Source organism: Felis catus, chromosome B1 (genome assembly GCF_018350175.1).
Source record: "Felis catus isolate Fca126 chromosome B1, F.catus_Fca126_mat1.0, whole genome shotgun sequence".
Lineage (NCBI taxonomy): Eukaryota > Metazoa > Chordata > Mammalia > Carnivora > Felidae > Felis > Felis catus.
Window position 1 is genome coordinate 81,936,449 of NC_058371.1, and position 18,993 is coordinate 81,955,441.

The window sequence follows — 18,993 nt, forward strand, 5'->3', positions numbered from 1 at the left end:
CGGCTCAGGTCATGATCTCACGGTTCGTGGGTTTGAGCCCTACATTGGGCTCTGTGCTGACGTCTCAGAGTCTGGAGCCTGTTTCGGATTCTGTGTCTCCCTCTCTCTCTTTGCCCTTCCCCCACTTCCTCTCTGTCTCTCTCTCCCTCAAAAATAAATAAACCTTAAAAAAAATTTTTTTTTAAGTTTCATTAAATGGAAGTTGATGCCCACAATCTCCTGTAAGGTATATCTGAATCGTTCGTTTTTTTTTTTCTTTGAAACTTTCCATGTACAGGTTAATAAGAGTAAATACACACATCTCTGCTGATATTGGGTTTTTACCCATTTCAACTCTTTTTCATAGATAATTTCAGTTTGTTTGCCTCTGAATTCCATTCTGAATTTCTTGACCAATTAAAATGCACTTATAACTGCATTTCATAACAATCCCAAGAATCTTTTAGTTATCATTATTTCTGATTATTAGGATGAATTTACTGTCTACCCGGGACCAGTTATTACATTTAGTCATAAGGTCCAGTAGGCAATGATTCTGACTAATCTCTCAAATGTTTTCCTCAATTTGCTTCTTATTAGTTGTCTTAACCTTTCAGTCCTGAAGATGGAAGAAATTGTCCTCTACACAAGATATATCTCGCATACGTTTCTCGGAAAGCGAAGTGAAAGCACCACGTCCTTAACATACTAGTTTTCTAAGGGCCTAAGACTCCTGAGTCTCCTGATTGCCACGAAGCCTAATTGCTCACAAGGCAACCTGGCACACTGCCATTTCCCCACTGGGCTGTTTGTTGGCGCATGTGAATAGAACAAAAATGGCTTTGCTTTTTCTACTCAGTTGTCACTGATTGCAGTTTTAGGAAACAAGTTAACATTTTTCTTAAAATTGTAGTAATTCACATCAAGATGAAGTCAAATTTCATAGTATTTAAGCAATAAGTTATATAGTTACTTCAGAGCTTTTAAAATCTATATAAAATAAAATTCATTACTTCTTGCTCCAAAATATTCATTTTGTATAACTCCACCTGAACTATTCTAGACAGATATTCCAGATTTGGATAAACACTTCTGAAAATAAATTATAAGGTGAGTTTTTGAGTTTTTAAAATACTTCCGTAAACAAAATCTATTATATATGTGAATTATGGAATCAATGGAACTCACAGACCTGGCAGACAAAATTTATATGTGTGGGTGAGCTACTTCAGCTGTTTTGAAACCTGTTATTGAGAATACTAGAGATGTTTACATTTTAATTTTTAATGTAACCGGGGATGTATCATGGGTTTTGACCTTTGCCTAGACCTGTAACCAGAATTTCATTTATTCCCATTGTCGTGCTTTACTTCTAGGTACTATCACTAATAGAAAACAGTGAATATTGTGGGACTTTTCACACAGTTGAGGTATTTTCCTATTTTCTCCCCAGTGTAGTTCCACATCTCTTTAAAGAATATACAGTATTGTAGCTTTCTGAATTGCCAATATTTATTCACTTGTACTCATCTCAGAATATATTCTTGTTTTATTTTTATTCCAGACAGACATATTTTAAGACTATTTTATTACTTTGATGTTCACAGTTTTGGCAGGGAAATTGCTTTCAAATCCTGGCTTCCTCCTTCACCAGTGAGGTGACCCTCAGCAAACTATATAACCTCTCTGTGAACTCTAGGTCCCTCAGCTGTAAATTAGGGATGTGGTGTCGGAAGGATTAAAATAAATGTATGTTAAGTGCCTGGCACATGGTAGCAGCTCAATAAATGGTAGTTGAAAGGAGCAAAGCCTTGAAAACTGGTAATGTTTTTATAGGCTGTAAAAGCATCCACCACTATGCTTTTCCATATAATCTTTTGAAATTGGGTTTAACTACACATAACTATTAGCTATACATTTATGTCTTTGGATTGATAAAGATCCAAGAGCAATGGGCTTGGGAGTCATCTGCTGGGGTTTGAGTTCCTGCACTGCCACCTCACTATGAACCTTGGGAAGTTTGCCTTCTCTGTGCCTCAGATTTCTTGTGTATAAAATGAAGATGAAAATAGTGTACATCGTAGGACTGTTGCATGTATTACTAGAATAAATCAGTATGTGTAAAACTCCTAAAACAATGCCTGGCAAAGAGTAAGTGTTCCAAACATGTTAGTTGTTATGAACTATTATTATCTCATGGAAAAAGAAAAGTCATAAGGCCAGAAAACTTGGAATCAGCCCTAATTAATGAATGTCTCTTTCATCCACTTCTAAATACTTCCTGTTACCTTTGTAGTTGCTTCAGAGCCCCACATCTCCTGAAAGTATATTTATGATTATATAGAAGTTAGAATTCTGTTTTTTATTCATTGCTATCATATAATTGTGATGCCCTTACAGTGAAAATTTTAGATGTCTCTTGATTAAATGTAACTTGAGTTTGTCACCTGCTTCTTATTGACCTTGCTCTAGTTAGCTTTTTAATAGTCCTTTTGAAGGCAGCTTGATTGTGAAAAGACTTTTTAAAGATTCATTACCAAATTGAATGTTTTTTTTAATAAAAAAATTTTTTTTAGAATTAAATTTTTTTTATTTTGAGAGAGAGAAAGAGTGAGCAAGCAAGAGTGGGGGAGAGTGGCAGCACAGAGCCTGATGAAGGGCTTGATATTGCTGCTCTGGGATCATGACCTAAGCCGAAATCAGGAGTCGGACACTCAACTGACTGAGCCACCCAGATGCCCCTGAAAGTTCTTTTTAAAAAATAATTGGGTCTCCATGTATCCTTCTTCAACTGGAATTTTTTTAAACAAGCAACTTTTTTACTTGGCAGTTAAATGATTATTATAAAAAGCATTTTATAGTGATTTTTTCAGATCTTAAATTCCTGTTTTTCCCGTTGTTTTTCAATGCTTTACAATAAAATGGTAGGCCATTAAACAGCCTGTTTTCTTAGATGCATTACTGACGTGTGCTTAAAGCTATCTCTAGCCTTTCCTTGTTGTAAGATTTAGGGGATAGAATTAATGTACTTTTTAATTTACTTAAAAATTACTCATGTATGTGAAAAGTCCAAAATTGTATATATTTGCATAACGTTTTCTCAGATCTGCTGTACATACAAATTACTTCATTTTTGTTCTGAGATAAAAGATCAATGTTATCCTTGTAGATAAATTTACCTTGTAAATGCAATAAACATTCATTTATTTTAGAGCTCATTTAACAGCATATTATAATTCATTTGGAATAACAAGGACTAGGAAAAAGCTAACCTTTCTATGTAGTATGAGAAGTTCTACAACTGTGTGCTGGAGTTTCATTCGTGTGCTTAATGCTCCCTCCTCCCCAAAGTTTACAAAACACTCATACAGTTTATATGTGTATATAACCTATCTAGTGTAAGAAATAGAACCTTATGAGCATCCCAGAAGTTGGGAGCATACCTCTTTCCTTCACTATCACAATCCTATCTCTGCTCTTTAGAGGTAACCAGTATTGCTAACTTTTTTATAGTAATTTCTTAGCTTTCTTTATAGTTTTACCACCTATATGCATCCTTAGTAGTAGGTTAGTGCTGCATGGGTTTTTTTGTTTGTTTATTTTTGAGAGAGGAAGAGAAAGAGACAGAGCATGAGCAGGGGAGGGACAGAGAGAGAGGGAGTCACAGAATCCAAAGCAGGCTTGAGGCTCTGTCAGCACAGAGCCCGATGTGGGACTTTAACTCATGAGCCGTGAGATCATGACCTGAGCTGAAGTTGATGCTAAACCAACGCAGCCACCCAGGCACCCCTGTTTTTGTTTTTCGTGGTTTTTTTGTTTGTTTTTTTAATGTTTATTTATTTTAGAGAGAGGGGTGGGAAGGGGCAGAGAGAGAGAGGGAGACCAAGCATGTGAAGCCGACTCTGTGCTGACAGCAGAGAACCTGACTCAGGACTCAAATCCACAAACCACAAGATCATGATCTGAGCTGAAGTCGGGTGCTTAACCTACTGAGCCTCCCAGTCGCCCCGGTTAGTGCATGATTTGGAACTCTAAGTGGGTTAGACTTGATATTGTCAAATTTTGCCTCTATTTTTTTTTTTTTTGCCAGCTTTATGAGTCTTAGTCTTTAATTTTCAGTTACCTTAACATTGAATTTTTTACGCTTCCCTTTTTGAGTTTAATTTTGAAGTTTAAGTGTATTTTTACTATAGTGAAACATGTACATAGGTTAAAAGTCTGAAAGGATTGTGACAACATTTATAGTAGTAGCACCTATCTCCCTACCCCATACTCCTATCCCACTCCTTAGGAGCAATCCTCTTAGTTATTTTAGCCTTTTTTCATGTATTTGCTTTCATATTTTTAAATAATATGTGTACATAGATCTCTATACTACATACATACAACTCTGAATGTATGGGTACCTATCTGTATTTAAAGACATGATCTAATGGTGTCTTAACTATGAAATATTGGATTTAGCCCTATAATCCCATTTCTTCTCTCATAGACTTCCCTTCTCTTCATCTTCCTGGTGTGACTTTTCATGGTATTTGCTGATTATGCACATTTTCATTATTATGACCACATAAGTATTGTTCATACCCGATTCATGTCATGTCCTATGCTTAAATTTCCTTTATATGTATAATTTCATTTTTCTGGAATTAATAGTTGCCTCCTTTTTTTCTTAATGTTTAAAATGTTATCAGTATCAATATATCCCTGAGTTTTCTTGCCGACCTATAAAATACCTTTTTTTATTTTATTTTATTTTTTATTTTTTATTTTTTAAAATTTACATCCAAATTAGTTAGCATGTAGTGCAACAATCATTTCAGGAGTAGATTCCTTAGGGCTCCTTACCCATTTAGCCCATCCCCTCTCCCACACTCCCTCCAGTAACCCTCTGTTTGTTCTCCATATTTATGAGTCTCTTATGCTTTGTCCCCCTCCCTGTTTTTATATTCTTTTTGTTTCCCTTCCCTTATGTTCATCTGTTTTGTCTCTTAAAGTCCTCATATGAGTGAAGTCATATGATATTTGTCTTCTCTGACTGACTAATTTCACTTACCATAATACCCTCCAGTTCCATCCACATAGTTGCAAATGGCAAGATTTCATTCTTTTGGATTGCCGAGTAATACTCCATTGTATATATATACCACATCTTCTTTACCCATTCATCCATTGATGGACATTTGGGCTCTTTAATACTTTGGCTATTGTTGATAGTGCTGCTACAAACATGGGGGTGCATGTGTCCCTTCGAAACAGCACACTTGTATTCCGTGGATAAATGCCTAGTAGTGCAATTGCTGGGTCGTAGGGTAGTTCTATTTTTAGTTTTGTGAGGAACCTCCATACTGTTTTCCAGAGTGGCTGCACCAGCTTGCATTCCCACCAGCAATGCAAAAGAGATCTCTTTCTCTACATCCTCGCCAACATCTGTTGTTGCCTGAGTTGTTAATGTTAGCCATTCTGACAGGTGTAAGGTGGTATCTCATTGTGGTTTTGATTTGCATTTCCCTCATGATGAGTGATGTGGAGCATTTTTTCATGTGTCAGTTGGCCATCTGGATGTCTTCTTTGGAGAAGTGTCTATTCATGTCTTTTGCCCATTTCTTCACTGGATTATTTGTTTTTTGGGTGTTGAGTTTGATAAGTTCTTTATAGATTTTGGATACTAACCCTTTATCTGATAATGTCGTTTGCAAATATTCTCCCATTCTGTCGGCTGCCTTTTAGTTTTGCTGATGGTTTCCTTCGTTGTGCAGAAGCTTTTTATTTTGATGAGGTCCCAGTAGTTCATTTTTGCTTTTGTTTCACTTGCCTCCGGAGACGTGTTGAGTAAGAAGTTGCTGCAGCCAAGATCAAAGAGGTTTTTGCCTGCTTTCTCCTCAAGGATTTTGATGGCTTCCTGTCTTACATGGAGGTCTTCATCCATTTTGAGTTTATTTTTGTGTATGGTGTAAGAAAGTGGTCCAGGTTCATTCTTCTGCATGTTGCTGTCCAGTTTTCCCAGCACCACTTGCTGAACAGACTGTCTTTATTCCATTGGATATTCTTTCCTGCTTTGTCAAGGATTAGTTGGCCATACGTTTGTGGGTCCATTTTTGGGTTCTCTATTCTATTCCATTGATCTGAGTGTCTGTTCTTGTGCCAGTACCATACTGTCTTGATGATTACAGCTTTGTAGTATAGCTTGAAGTCTGGGATTGTGATGCCTCCTGCTTTGGTTTTCTTTTTCAAGATTGCTTTGGCTATTCGGGGTCTTTTCTGGTTCCATATGAATTTTAGGATTGTTTGTTCTAGCTCCGTGGAGAATGCTGGTGTTACTTTGATATGGATTGCGTTGAATATGTAGATTGCTTTGGGTAGTATCGACATGTTCACAATATTTGTTCTTCCTATCCAGGAACATGGAATCTTTTTCCATTTTTTTGGTGTCTTCTTCAATTTCTTTCATAAGCTTCCTATAGTTTTCAGTGTATAGATTTTCCACCTCTTTGGTTAGATCTATTCCTAGGTATTTTATGGTTAAAATACCTTTTGAAATAGTCATGTGTCCTCTCTCGGTTCCACGTTTTTCTTGAAGACATCCCTCCTGGATCTCCAGCTCAGCCAGTGTGTCAGTGTAAATTCAGTCAGAGAAGCAGAGCACTAGAGTGTGTGTGTGTGTGTGTGTGTGTGTGTGTGTGTGTGTGTGTACATGTGCATGCAGCATATATATATATATATATATATATATATGTATACATACACACACACACACACATATACGTATGTGTATACGTGTGTGGAGAGGGTGGGTAGAGGTATGTAATAGGGTGTTTATACAGGGAGTTTACCTTACACAGTGGAAGATGGGTAAATTCTAAGGCTGTTGCTTTCATGTCTGATGCTGGAGCTTGAAATTCATAGCATAGGAAATCAAAAGTGAACATGAATGTAGAGTGGTGGAGAGCAAAGAGAAGCTGGAACCCATCAGCACAAACTAGATGAATTAGAATCCACCTCAGTTCTCACTGCCTCCAACCTTGTGATGTGAGTGTCCTGCAGAAGAAGCGGATGCCCTTCATTATGGAGTAAACACACCTGTCCCAGGAGTCCGAGAACTGCAGGAGGAAGGTGGAGCAGTTACATGCCTGGCTGCATGCCGATGACAGTAAGGGGGACTAGCAGATAGTGACAGCACGTGTGATCTACAAGAGCACCTACCTCAACTCGAGTTTTTGTAAAAAACCAAATGGCTGCTGCTTCACTTCTGCCCTCCAAATCTTGTGCATGAAAATATTCCTTGTGTCTCACATAACCAGAAACATGTGAGGAAGGGAATCCTGGGAAATGTAGTTTAGGCTAGCCACTGTGGCACATTGTAGAGTCATCACAGGTGGCCATGAGAATATTCTTCTCAGATCTCTGACTGTGGGGAGTAACTGATTGATGGCCCCAGCTGCTGCTCTCTGAAATCCATCTCCACGTTTGCGCAGAGCCCATGTGCTCCTGCAGTCTGCCCCCAGCCAGTGACCGAAACAGCAGGGGTACGAAAGCAGCTCATTCCTGGGGACTCTAGAGTCCTCTGACAGGCAACCTTGGCTGAACCCTGATGGCCTTGCTGAACGTTCCCTAGAACTGCACTGCAGTCTAACACATGTCCACCCAACTTTCCAACCTTCCCTCCCTGTCTCCTTCCCCTGGGGTCAGACCTGCATCACTATCTGACAGTTCTTCCAGCCTCCCCGGCTCCCTCCCCATGTTCTCTCACAGATGTTTCCCCTAATAAATTTCTGGCATTTCTAATTTCTAAGTTCTATGCACGTCTTGGTATCTGTTTCTCAGACGACCCGGTCTGACAGCTATCTGCTTAAGACATCCCTTCAACATCATCCTGGGAATTTCCTTCATCTTCTCTTTTGGTAGATCCCTTGTTTCCTGCATCCCAGGTCTTCATCTTTTTGATTTACTTCTTTTTTCGGTGGAATGCATCCTCCACATGGGAGGTAAAATTGTTGAAACCTTGCATGACTGAAAAGTTTATTTTAATCTCACCCTTGAGGGATGATTTGGCTGGGTATGGAATTCTAGTTTGGAAATAATTTTTCATCAGAATTTTAAGCACATTCTCCATTGCCTCATAGTTTTCAGTGTAAAGGTTGAGAAATACAACACCACTTTTGATTCCTGATGCTTTGCATGTGATCGGTTCCTCTCTATAGAAGCTTTTATAATCTCCTTACCCTTCATGTTCAGAAATTTCATGCTGCTATGCCATGATTGTGTGTGTGTGTGTGTGTGTGTGTGTGTGTGTGTGTGTGTGTGTGTGTTTGGTGTGTGTGTTTTCTTTATTGTGCTGGGGGTTCAGTGGATTCCATCAGTAAGGAGGCACCTGTCCTTTAGTTCTGGGAGGTGCTCTTATATTCTTTCATATTTTTGCTCTCTGTTTGCTCTGTTCTTTCTGAACTCACACTTGTTAGCTCTTATACCTCCTGCATTGAGCCACTGATTTTCTATCTCTTTTGTTTTCTCGTTTTCCAAGCAAATCATTAAAATTTTAAAAAATCTTTGCTCCCATATATAACCCTAAGATATTCATGACCATATATATCCATGAGAGTTGACCCATTTTCAGTGACATACAATTAATACTTCTGTCATCTCTTGATCTTTGGAGTATGCTCAGAACCAGTTTCCTGTACAATGTAAATTTGTTTTTGCATTATTGCAGGTTATATGACTAAAATATAGGTGAGAGACCATGCAGGATAAGGCTGAAGAGGTAAGCAGAGACCAGATCATGCAGGATTGTGGATTTATTCCTATTAAAATGAGAAGCTAATGAAAGGTTTTTCAACTTTACATTTTTATCTAGTGACTGTGCTGCTAATCCAAGCTTAGATTGGAAGAAGACAAGTAGCTATGGCAAGATTAGTTAAGAGGCCACTAATAATAATCCTGGGTAGCAGATAGTGTTGATTACCTTATGTAGCATTCTTCCTCCATCTTTCTTCCCTGCCAACAGAGACCACTTTCCACAATAAAAATAGAAAATGCCCGAGTCTCCATTTCCAACTTCCCTTTCAGTTAATGCATAGACATGTGACGCAGACCTGGCCAATGGGAAATCTGATAGCTTCTGGAAAATATTTTTCTTCATAATTAACAGAGGAGAAAGCCTTTTTGGATATTGTTGTGTGAGAGCGTGATGCTTGCAGCTGCTGCAGACAACATAGACACACAGCATGACAGAGCAGAAAGGTCTGGGTCTTTTTTTTTTTTTAATTTAAAATTTTTATATTGAAACAATAAAGTCCATATATCATAAGTGAAAAGCTCACTGAATTTTCCCAAACTAAACAGACCTATATAACCAGAAACCCCCTTTATGTTTCCTTATGCTTCCTCAAAGCTAATCATTATTCTGACTTGTAACAATATGGATTACTCTCACCTGCGTTTTTAAAATCTTTTTGTTTTTATTTTGTGATGTTTTACTTTATAAAGATGGAATCATTTTGTGCCTATAGTTTTTTTTTTTTTTTTGAAGTAAGCTCTACTCCCAACATGGGGCTTGAACCCACAACCCTGAGATCAAGAGTGGCCTGCTCTTCAGACTGAGCCAGCCAGGTGCCCTGTGCCTGTACTTTTTTGCATCTGGCTCCTTTTACTCAACATGTTTGTGAGAGTTATCTATGTAATTGGGTAGTTGTAGATTGTTCATTTTCGTTGACTGTAGAATATTCCATTTTGTGATTTATTCCAATTTTTTAATCTGTCAATATGTATTTGGATACTCTGGCTATTATAACTAATACTCTTGTGAACATTTGAGTATACACTGTTGAACATGTGTTGGATATATACTCTTTGTATATTGTGTGTATATCTCTATATCTATATCTATATCTATATCTATATCTATATTTATATCTATATCTATATTATATATGTGTATATTGTATTCTCAAGATAGGTGTCCTTTGCTGGAGATAGGCATATTTTCCAGTCTGTGGCTTGTTTTTTCCACTTTCTTAATTGTGTCTTTTAATGAACAGAAGTTCTTGGTTTTAAGATAGTTGATCAATATTTATCGATGAGTACTTTTTGTGTCCTAAAAATTTTATCTACTCCAGGTTACAAACATGTTTTATTTTCTTCTAAAAAAAGCTTCTGACATTTTACCTTTGACATTTAGATCTAAATCCAACTGGAGCTCATTTTTGTTTATGGTGGGAATTGTGGGAGTCAAAATTATGTTTTTTCTCCCAAATGGAAGACCAGAATATCCAGCGTCATTATTTGAAGAGACCATCTTTCCTCTACTGCACCAGAGTGTCATCTCTGACATTAATCAGATGGCTGTAAATGTGTGGGTCTGCTTCTGAAGTCTCTTAGCTGTTCCATTAGTCTACTATATCTTTCCACTAATTACCTGCTCTTTTAGTTATACCTTTATGTTGACCTTGTATCCAGTGACCTTGTTAAATTTTCTTATTAATTCTAATAGTTAATAGATTCTTTTGTATCTTCTAGATCTGCAGTCGTATAATTTACAAATAATGTTATTTTTTTCTTCGTTTGGCATCCTTTTTATCCTGTCTCCTTCCTTCTACTTCTCTCTCCTCCATTTCTTTCCATTTTCCTTGCAATATTTCACTGCTTAAAACCTTCAGTACAATGTTAAATAGAAGTGGTGGTAATCTGGTTTTGTTTATAATCTCACTGAGAAAGTTTTCAAGATTTCACCATTGTATGTGAATGCTGTAGGTTATTTGTTTGAAAGATGCTGTTTTTCATATTAAGGAAATTGCATTCTGTTCCTATTTGCTAAGGGTTTTTAAATTATAAATGGGTATTGAATTTTTGAAATGCTGTTTTTGCATCACCAAGATGACTGTATTATTTTTCTCCCTTCTTCTATTGGTGAAGTCAGTTACATTTAATTTTCAAATGATATTCTAACCTCGTATACCTGGAATAAACCCCATTTGCCTGTGATATATTATCCTTTATCTTTATCGTTTGATTTGATTTACTAATATTTTGTTCTAAAATTTTTTATTTGTTGTCATGAGAAAGATTAGTCTATAATTTTCTTTCTTAATGTCCTTACCAAGTTTTGGAACTAATCTTGTGGTGCCTTCATAGAAACAGTTAAAAGCGTTCTTCCTCTTTTTATTCTCTAAGGCTTTGTGCAAAATTGATACACTTTTCTCTTTGAATTTTTGGAAGAATTGACTGGCAAAATCATCTGGAACTGGAGTGTTATGATAGATTTTAAATTATGAGGCAGTTTCCTTAACAGGCACAGTTCTAATCATATTTTCTATTTCTTCTTTTTTAGCTTTGATAATTTTTTTGAAGAATATGTCCATTTTATCTTTTCCTATAGATAACTTACTAATCAGTCTGATGAATTCTTGATTGCAATTATTTTATTTTCAGCTCTATAATTTACATTTAAAAATATATTCCAATACTCACATGAAATTATTTATCTTTTCATTTTCTATTTTCTGTCTTTTTTCTTCATGTTGGCCTCTTAATTTCTTAGGCATATTAATAGCAATTCTTCATTGATTGCTGGACATTGGGAGAAAATGTTTTTGCAGGTCTAGATTTATGCTATTCATACAGTCCCACTAGCTGCATGTGACTTTTAATTTTAAGCATTTGAAATGTGACTAATCCTAATTGAGGTATGCCGTAATTGTAAAATGCTGAATTTTTTGGTACAACAAAAAATAATGTAAAGTATTCCATTAACAACTTTTTATATTGATTACATGGTGAAGTGTTATTTTGTATATACTAAATATAAAATTAATTTGACCTGTTTCTTTTGACTTTTGAAAATGTAATTATTAGGAAATTTTAAATTGTGTACATGGGTCACATTTGTGGCTGCACTATTTTTCTGCTGGACAGTGCTGCTCTCTATTTTCTCTCTTCAGGGAGAGTTCGCTTTTTCCTGGGCTAGAGCAGTAGACTGGGTAGCTTCACTCCTGTCAGTCTCCAAGTTGAGTTGGGGCTGTGTTGTTTTGGTAACGTTCTGTCTACCTCTATTCTTTAATATTCCTACATCACAGCTGTTCAGGGCTTTCTTTGAGGGGCCTGATGTATTCACTGGGTTCCTTCCCCTTGGCATGTTCTAGACTCTAGTACTTGTTTCCTTGGCCCTGAGAGATTACCAGAAACTCAGTTCTGCTCTCAGAGACCACTTGCTTATCCCTTCAGCCTCCCATTTCAGGCAGTTTCACAGTGTGGCAAATATTTTGAGGGGAAAGATGTGTGCTTGAAGCTCTTGAAGTCTCTAATTTTGTCTTTTCTGAAACACTTCTAGTAATAGCCCCGCATGTTTCTCTGGCTTCAAGAAGCAACTCTCTGCCTGGGTAAGACCACAATTCTCAGCATCTTGTCTCATCCCAGAATCAGTAAATGCCCCACCCCCTGCCCATGATTGAAGTAGGTGAAGACCAGTAACCTCTCTGAGATTCTCTCTTCCCCAACATCCTGGCCCCCTCTAGTTCTTCTTGCTTAGCAGCTCTCTGATAACTCTATAATGATGGTTGTATTTTACCTGCAGTTATTTTCAGCAGGAACATTGGTCAGCCACAAACTACTCCATTCTCTTCTGTTTAAAGGAGACACGTTTGAAGTCTAGACCTTTCTTATGTGGCTTTTGTGGTGGAATCTTTCTATCTTGCCTTGCCTTCCTAGGTCCCTTGCTCGTCCCTTCAGAAGTTGTCTCTTACAAAGGAAATAAAAAATGTTAAGTCATTAGCATATGGCCACTTGAGGTATCTGAAGTCATGGGTCTGGACAAGATTATGTAAGACAATTGTGTAAATTAAACTGTGTTGTGAGACTAGTTTTAGGACAGCACTCTGAGGAATACAACACTTAAGGAACAGCCAAGGAGTTTCCAGAAAGACAAAGAAAAGAAGAGAAAGGTAGGAAGAATATCTGAAGAAGGTGAAATCACAGAGGCCATGAGAACATTTCAATTAAGATTTTGCCTCTGGTTATGTAGAAAGGATAAGAAGTTTCAAACTAAAGTGTCCCATGGATTGAGCAATAATGACACTTCTATTGTTATATTACAACATTCCTATGAGGAAAGCTTAAAAAGTATACAGAAGTAAAATTATCCTCCTTTTATTTTTGATCTACAAAAATAACAATTCCGGGGTGCCTGGGTGGCTCAGTTGGTTAAGCATCCGACTCTTGATTTTGGCTCAGGTCATGATCTCACGATTCATGAGATTGAGCAGCACAGTGCCTGCTTGGCATTCTCTCTCTCCCCCTCTTTCTCTGCCCCTCCTCTCTCTCTCTCTCTCTCTCTCTCTCTCTCTCTCTCTCAAAAATAAACATTTTTTAAAATGACAATTTCACATGATTCAACACTTGGGGAAGTAAACATTTAGCACAGATAAGTAATTTGCTTAAACTCAAGATTAGAAGTGAAATTCAGATCTTTGTCTTATTTTGACATCTGATCTGATGTTGTTTCCACTATACTACATATGTTTATCTATTCCTATCATTTCCTGATTATTCATTAGCTAAGACTTTTAGCCTTCCTTTACAACTAAAACATAAACTAAAACTAAAGCATGATTTTCGTGTATGTGCATGTATTTATATTTACGAGATTTCTTTTTATTTTTTTTTTTCAACTTTTTATTTTTATTTTTTTTATTTTTGGGACAGAGAGAGAGAGAGCATGAACGGGGGAGGGGCAGAGAGAGAGGGAGACACAGAATTGGAAGCAGGCTCCAGGCTCTGAGCCATCAGCCCAGAGCCTGACGCAGGTCTCGAACTCACAGACCGCGAGATCGTGACCTGGGTGAAGTCGGACGCTTAACCGACTGCGCCACCCAGGCGCCCCCGAGATTTCTTTTTAAATGATAGTTAAGTCTGGTTAACTTGGCTTTCCAAGTTTTGTTGTTGTCAAAAGTTTTTCTGCAGTTTCTTCTTAACATTTCTTTCCCACTTTAGGTTTTTGATGAAATTATTGTTTTTAATTGACATTAATTTCAAATTTATTCAAAATTGTGTAGATTAGTAGGACACTCTACTAGTTCTTTTGTTTTTGTTAGACCTCTTTTTTAAAAAAAAAACTAGGACACTTTAAGACCATTTAAACTATGTAATCGTAACTTTCTAGGAACAATTTTTGGAATAAATTTTTCTGTATAGAAACTTTTTCTGACTTACTATCCAAAATGAATGTCTTGACCATCTGCGGCAAGTTGACTGGTTTTGACCTCAAAGTCACCTTCTTACGTAGTTGCCTTCCTCACTAGGGCAAAAGAGCTTGCTTTCCATACTGAGCTATTTGAGTCGGATTCCCTCTAACTTGTTAAGCTGCTTTTGTGGTATTCTTAACTTTTAGCACATTTGGAACTTCTGAAGTTTCTTTTGGATCATATTAGACTTTTTTTTTTCTCTACAAGTAGGTCATCATTGCTGTAAACTGGTTCTATTCCATCTTAAGTGAAAGGATAGTTAAAATTCCAGAATCTGTTGCTTTGTGTTGACAGTTCTCATTGAGTTCTATAGAATTTTATCAAGTCACAGCTATGGTTAATGAAGGAGGAAAAGATAGAGTGGAGAGTAGAGGACAATTTTATTGAAACAACTATTAAGTAGTTATTCCTTATTCATTAATTTTTCCAGGGATATGTGATTAGCAACAGCAAAAGACATATAAGCAACTTTGTACTTAATATTTTACATGGTTTTTATTGATGAATCACTTCTGTTTTTTTTTTTTTTATTCGAGTTTTGTTTAATAATCAGTGTATCCTTGGAGGGGTACACCTGCTCTTAAATCATAGCCAGAGTAGAGGTGATGACTAAGAGGCTGGTGTAGGAAGCAGAATCCCAGAGCCAAGCTGAAAGATAATTTCATAGAGAAACTCTAATGGATTCTATTTACCTGTAGTTTTTACCATTGTAGTCTTTGCAGCACAGCAGCTGATATTAAAGAAGGAATATTAAGGAAATGTGGTAGCTCCTATTCAGAAGTGACTTAATAGGCTTTGGTCTGGCAGTGGTGCTGATGTTGTGGTCCATTACATTGCTTCTCCTGCCACTAGGTGGAATAGCTACTATGTAGGTTGCCTCTAAAACACATATTTTATAAGAAGCTGATTAAATTGGCCAAACAAGATTATGGTCAAATAATGAAATATTGAAGAAATGTTTATTCCAAATTAACACTGGGAATTGTCTCATTTTGTTATATCTTTTTGGGTTAGTTACAAATATTTGTAAAACCCTCAACCTTTTTAAACATGGAATTTTCACTAGTCTCATATACACTTTTCAGTATTCATTATTCATCTGATGCCCTTATGTATTACTTTTCTACTTCTGTGTAACATATTACCACAAATGTAGTGGTTTAAAACAACACATGTTTATTATCTCACAGTTTCTGTGAGTCAAGAGTCTTAGCTGCATCCTTCACCCAGGATCTTAGAAGGCTGCAGTCAAGATGTTCCAGATGTGGTCTCATCACGGGCTTGTCTTGGAAAGGATCTAAGTACAAGTTCACTCAGGTAGATGTGTTTTTAAGCACATAATTTCAAGTCTTTTATTTAGCTTAACATTAATAAATCTTGACTTTATTCATCTTTAAATTCATGTATCTTTACCAAGTTATCACTTATTTTCTCTGTAATATATTAACATTCTCTTAGTATCTTTATAAACCATGTTCCATATTTTGTGCACAAAACTATTTTTAAACTACAATACTATTATAAAGCTTTAAAATTAACCTTAAAACTTTAAATACAAATAGATCTTGTGGTTGGAATCATTAAGTAAAGTCATTAGATAAAATCCAAAATACAATAATAAACTGTATCAAAGAACTCTTCTGAGAGGGTCCCTGGCGACTTTGACCAGATTGGTCAAAGATTGGTTTCAGTGAAACCACTGAAATGATTCCAGTGATTCCAGTCATTCAGATTGGAATGCGATAAAGATAACTAGCAGGTAAAACAAAAACAAAAACAGAACTTTAAAGGGATTTTGCAGTAAAAGGGAATTAGGGCAGCAAGTGGAGGAAGATAGGATTAAGAAAGGTCTGTTTTATTTTTAATTTTTAAAATGACAAATACTGTGGCATGTTCGAATGCTGGTGACAGTGATCCAGTGGAGAAGAGAAAATGATTTGGAGAGACAATGTTTATGATGGGAGCAGAGTCTTTGGTTGGGAAAGAAGAAATGGGATCTGTTGACAGATAGAAGAACTAGCCCCAGAAAAGTGCAGGAGCAGTTTTTTTTACTGTATAACAGCTGATGGGAAGAAAGGTTTTTGTTTTCTTTTCTGATTGCCTCTGTCTTCTTAGTGAAATAAGATATTATCTCAGAGAGAGAAGATTAGAGTAGGTGTTAGGATTTGAGGAGAAGCCTAGAAACAGCTATCCCAGAGACAGTGAAAGCAAATTTTCTAAAGGGATATAGTAGGAATTATGCATGGTGCTAAATATACACTTGAATATATACTTGTCATCTTGAATTTAAAGTGAGAACTGGGGCACCTGGGTGGCTCAAGCCTCACAGTGGGAACTGTGCTGACAGCTCAGAGCCTGGAGCCTGCTTCAGATTCTGTGCTCCCTCACTCGCCCTCTGTCTCTCTCAAAAATAAACAAATATTAATAAATTAAAAATAAAGTGAGAACCAGTTAGCATGGTTTGTTTGTTTTTCTTCAAATTGGCATAGAATAAGCAGAGAGTTGGGTTTAACCAGGATTATTGTTATTTTCCTTAAAAAAAAAAAAAACAATGAGAGAGGGGCATTGAATCTTAAGTGTGTAAAGAGATTGATTATCATAATGAACTATGGGATGTCACTGAGATAAAGTAGGAACTAAGATTGAATGATTAATGAATAGTAAAAAAATAGATAGCATCAATAGTCTAGCTCTTTCACTAGGGTTAATACTATTGCCATGGGGTCATTAGAGAAAGCCAGTATCTTAGGAGCCTGTAGAGATGGGGATATTTTAAGTCAACATTCAGCTATATTGCAGCTACTACTCATGATCAAGTACAGAATATGACTGTGGGAGGCACAACTAAGGTAGATATCAAAATTATTGCAAGTGAACAAATTCAGGAAAGAAGAATCCAAATTGTTAAATGGATTGTCTCTATGGATGTTGAAATCAGCAAGAAGGATGAATCTATTAGTGTAGGAAAAGAGTACTGTCAATGAGATATTAAGATCAGGTATTGAAACTTTCAGAAATTTTTCCTCTTACTATCAAATGAAAAATAGCTTTTTAAATAAGATAAACACATGTTTATTGAGAAAAACATGCATGATACATAAAGTTAGAATAAAATGAAAATGATCCATATTCTCACCATTACAGATATTGTCTATATTTTGGTGAATATCCTTAGACTTTTCTCTATCCATACAAAAATAATCTTTAAAAAAATATATATATAAGAATGCAACCGATTTCTGTGCATTGATTTTATATCCTGCAACTTTGCTGAACTCATGAATCAGTTCTAGCAGTTTTTTGGTGGAATCTTTTGGGGTTTCCACATAGATTGTCATGTCATCTGTGAAGAGTAGAAGTTTGACCTCCTGGCCAATTTGGATGCCTTTTATTTCTTTGTGTTGTCTGGTTGCAGAGGCTAAGACTTCCAATACTATGTTAAATAACAGTGGCGAGAGTGGACATCCCTGTTTTGTTCCTGACCTTAGGGGGAAAGCTCTCATTTTTTTCCCCAGTGAGGATGATATTAGTGTTGGGGTGTTCATATATGGCTTTTATGATCTCGAGGTATGGTCCTTCTATCCCTACTTGAGGGTTTTTATCAAGAAAGGTTGCTATATTTTTTCAAATGCTTTCTCTGCATCTGTTGAGTGGATCATATGGTTCTTGTCCTTTCTTTTTTTCTTTTTCTTTTTTTAACTTTATTTTTTATTTTTTAAAATTTACATCCAAATTAGCATGTAGTGAAGCAATGATTTCAGGAGTAGATTCCTTAATGCCCCTTACCCATTAGCCCATTCCCCCTCCCACAACCCCTCCAGCAACCCTCAGTTTGTTCTCCATATTTATGAGGCTCTTCTGTTTTGTCCCCCTCCCTGTTTTTATATTCTTTTTGTTTCCCTTCCCTTATGTTCATCTGTTTTGTCTCTTAAAGTCCTCATATGAGTGAAGTCATATGATATTTGTCTTCTCTGACTGACTAATTTCACTTAGCATCATACCCTCCTGTTCATCCACTAGGTGCAAATGGCAAGATTTCATTCTTTTTTATTGCTGAGTAATACTCCATCATATATATATATATATATATATATATATATATATATATATATATATACACACACCCACCTTCTTTATCCATTCATCCATTGATGGACATTTGGGCTCTTTCCATGCTTTGGCTATTGTAGCCTTGATTTCTCTTTCTGTTGCTTCATTGTTGGTGTATAGGAATGCAGCCGATTTCTGTGCATTGATTTTATATCCTGCAACTTTGCTGAACTCATGAATCAGTTCTAGCAGTTTTTTGGTGGAATCTTTTGGGGTTTCCATATACAGTATCATGTCATCTGAAAAGAGTGAAAGTTTGACCTCCTCCTGGCCTTTTATTTCTTTGTGTTGTCTGGTTGCAGAGGCTAAGACTTCCAATACTATGTTGAATAACAGTGGCGAGAGTGGACATCCCTCTCTTGTTCCTGTCCTTAGGGGGAAAGCTCTCAGTTTTTCCCCATTGAGGATAATATTAGCGTTGGGTCGTTCATCTATGGCTTTTATGATCTCAAGGTATAATCCTTCTATCCCTACTTTCTTGAGGGTTTTTATCAAAAAGCGTTGCTGTATTTTGTCAAATACTTTCTCTGCATCTATTGAGAGGATCATATGGTTCTTGTCCTTTCTTTTATTGATGTGATGAATCACGTTAATTGTTTTGTGGATATTGAACCAGCCCTGCACCCAGGTATAAATCCCACTTGGTCATGGTGAATAATTTTTTTAATGT

At 36.5% G+C, this 18,993-nt stretch overlaps 1 protein-coding gene and 1 long non-coding RNA gene across 9 annotated transcripts in view; one reads left to right on the forward strand and one right to left on the reverse strand.

Moving 5' to 3' along the window:
• The window catches only part of ANAPC10 (anaphase promoting complex subunit 10), a 312,895-nt gene that overhangs the window by 75,458 nt on the left and 218,444 nt on the right, over positions 1 to 18,993 (forward strand). Inside the window, exon 5 of one of the 8 annotated variants that reach the window (XM_023252782.2) lies at positions 1,043 to 1,089. The exons of the other annotated variants lie outside the window; for them this stretch is intronic. Coding sequence (XP_023108550.1) covers positions 1,043 to 1,075 — 33 coding nt within the window. The 3' untranslated portion in view covers positions 1,076 to 1,089. The remainder of the gene's footprint in view (positions 1 to 1,042; positions 1,090 to 18,993) is intronic. 8 annotated transcript variants of the gene reach the window in all.
• Positions 9,203 to 14,463, reverse strand: LOC123384924. Its single transcript, XR_006596721.1, has 2 exons — positions 14,182 to 14,463; positions 9,203 to 12,711 (listed from the first exon to the last, which is right to left on the reverse strand). It is a non-coding gene; the product is annotated as an uncharacterized LOC123384924 (long non-coding RNA).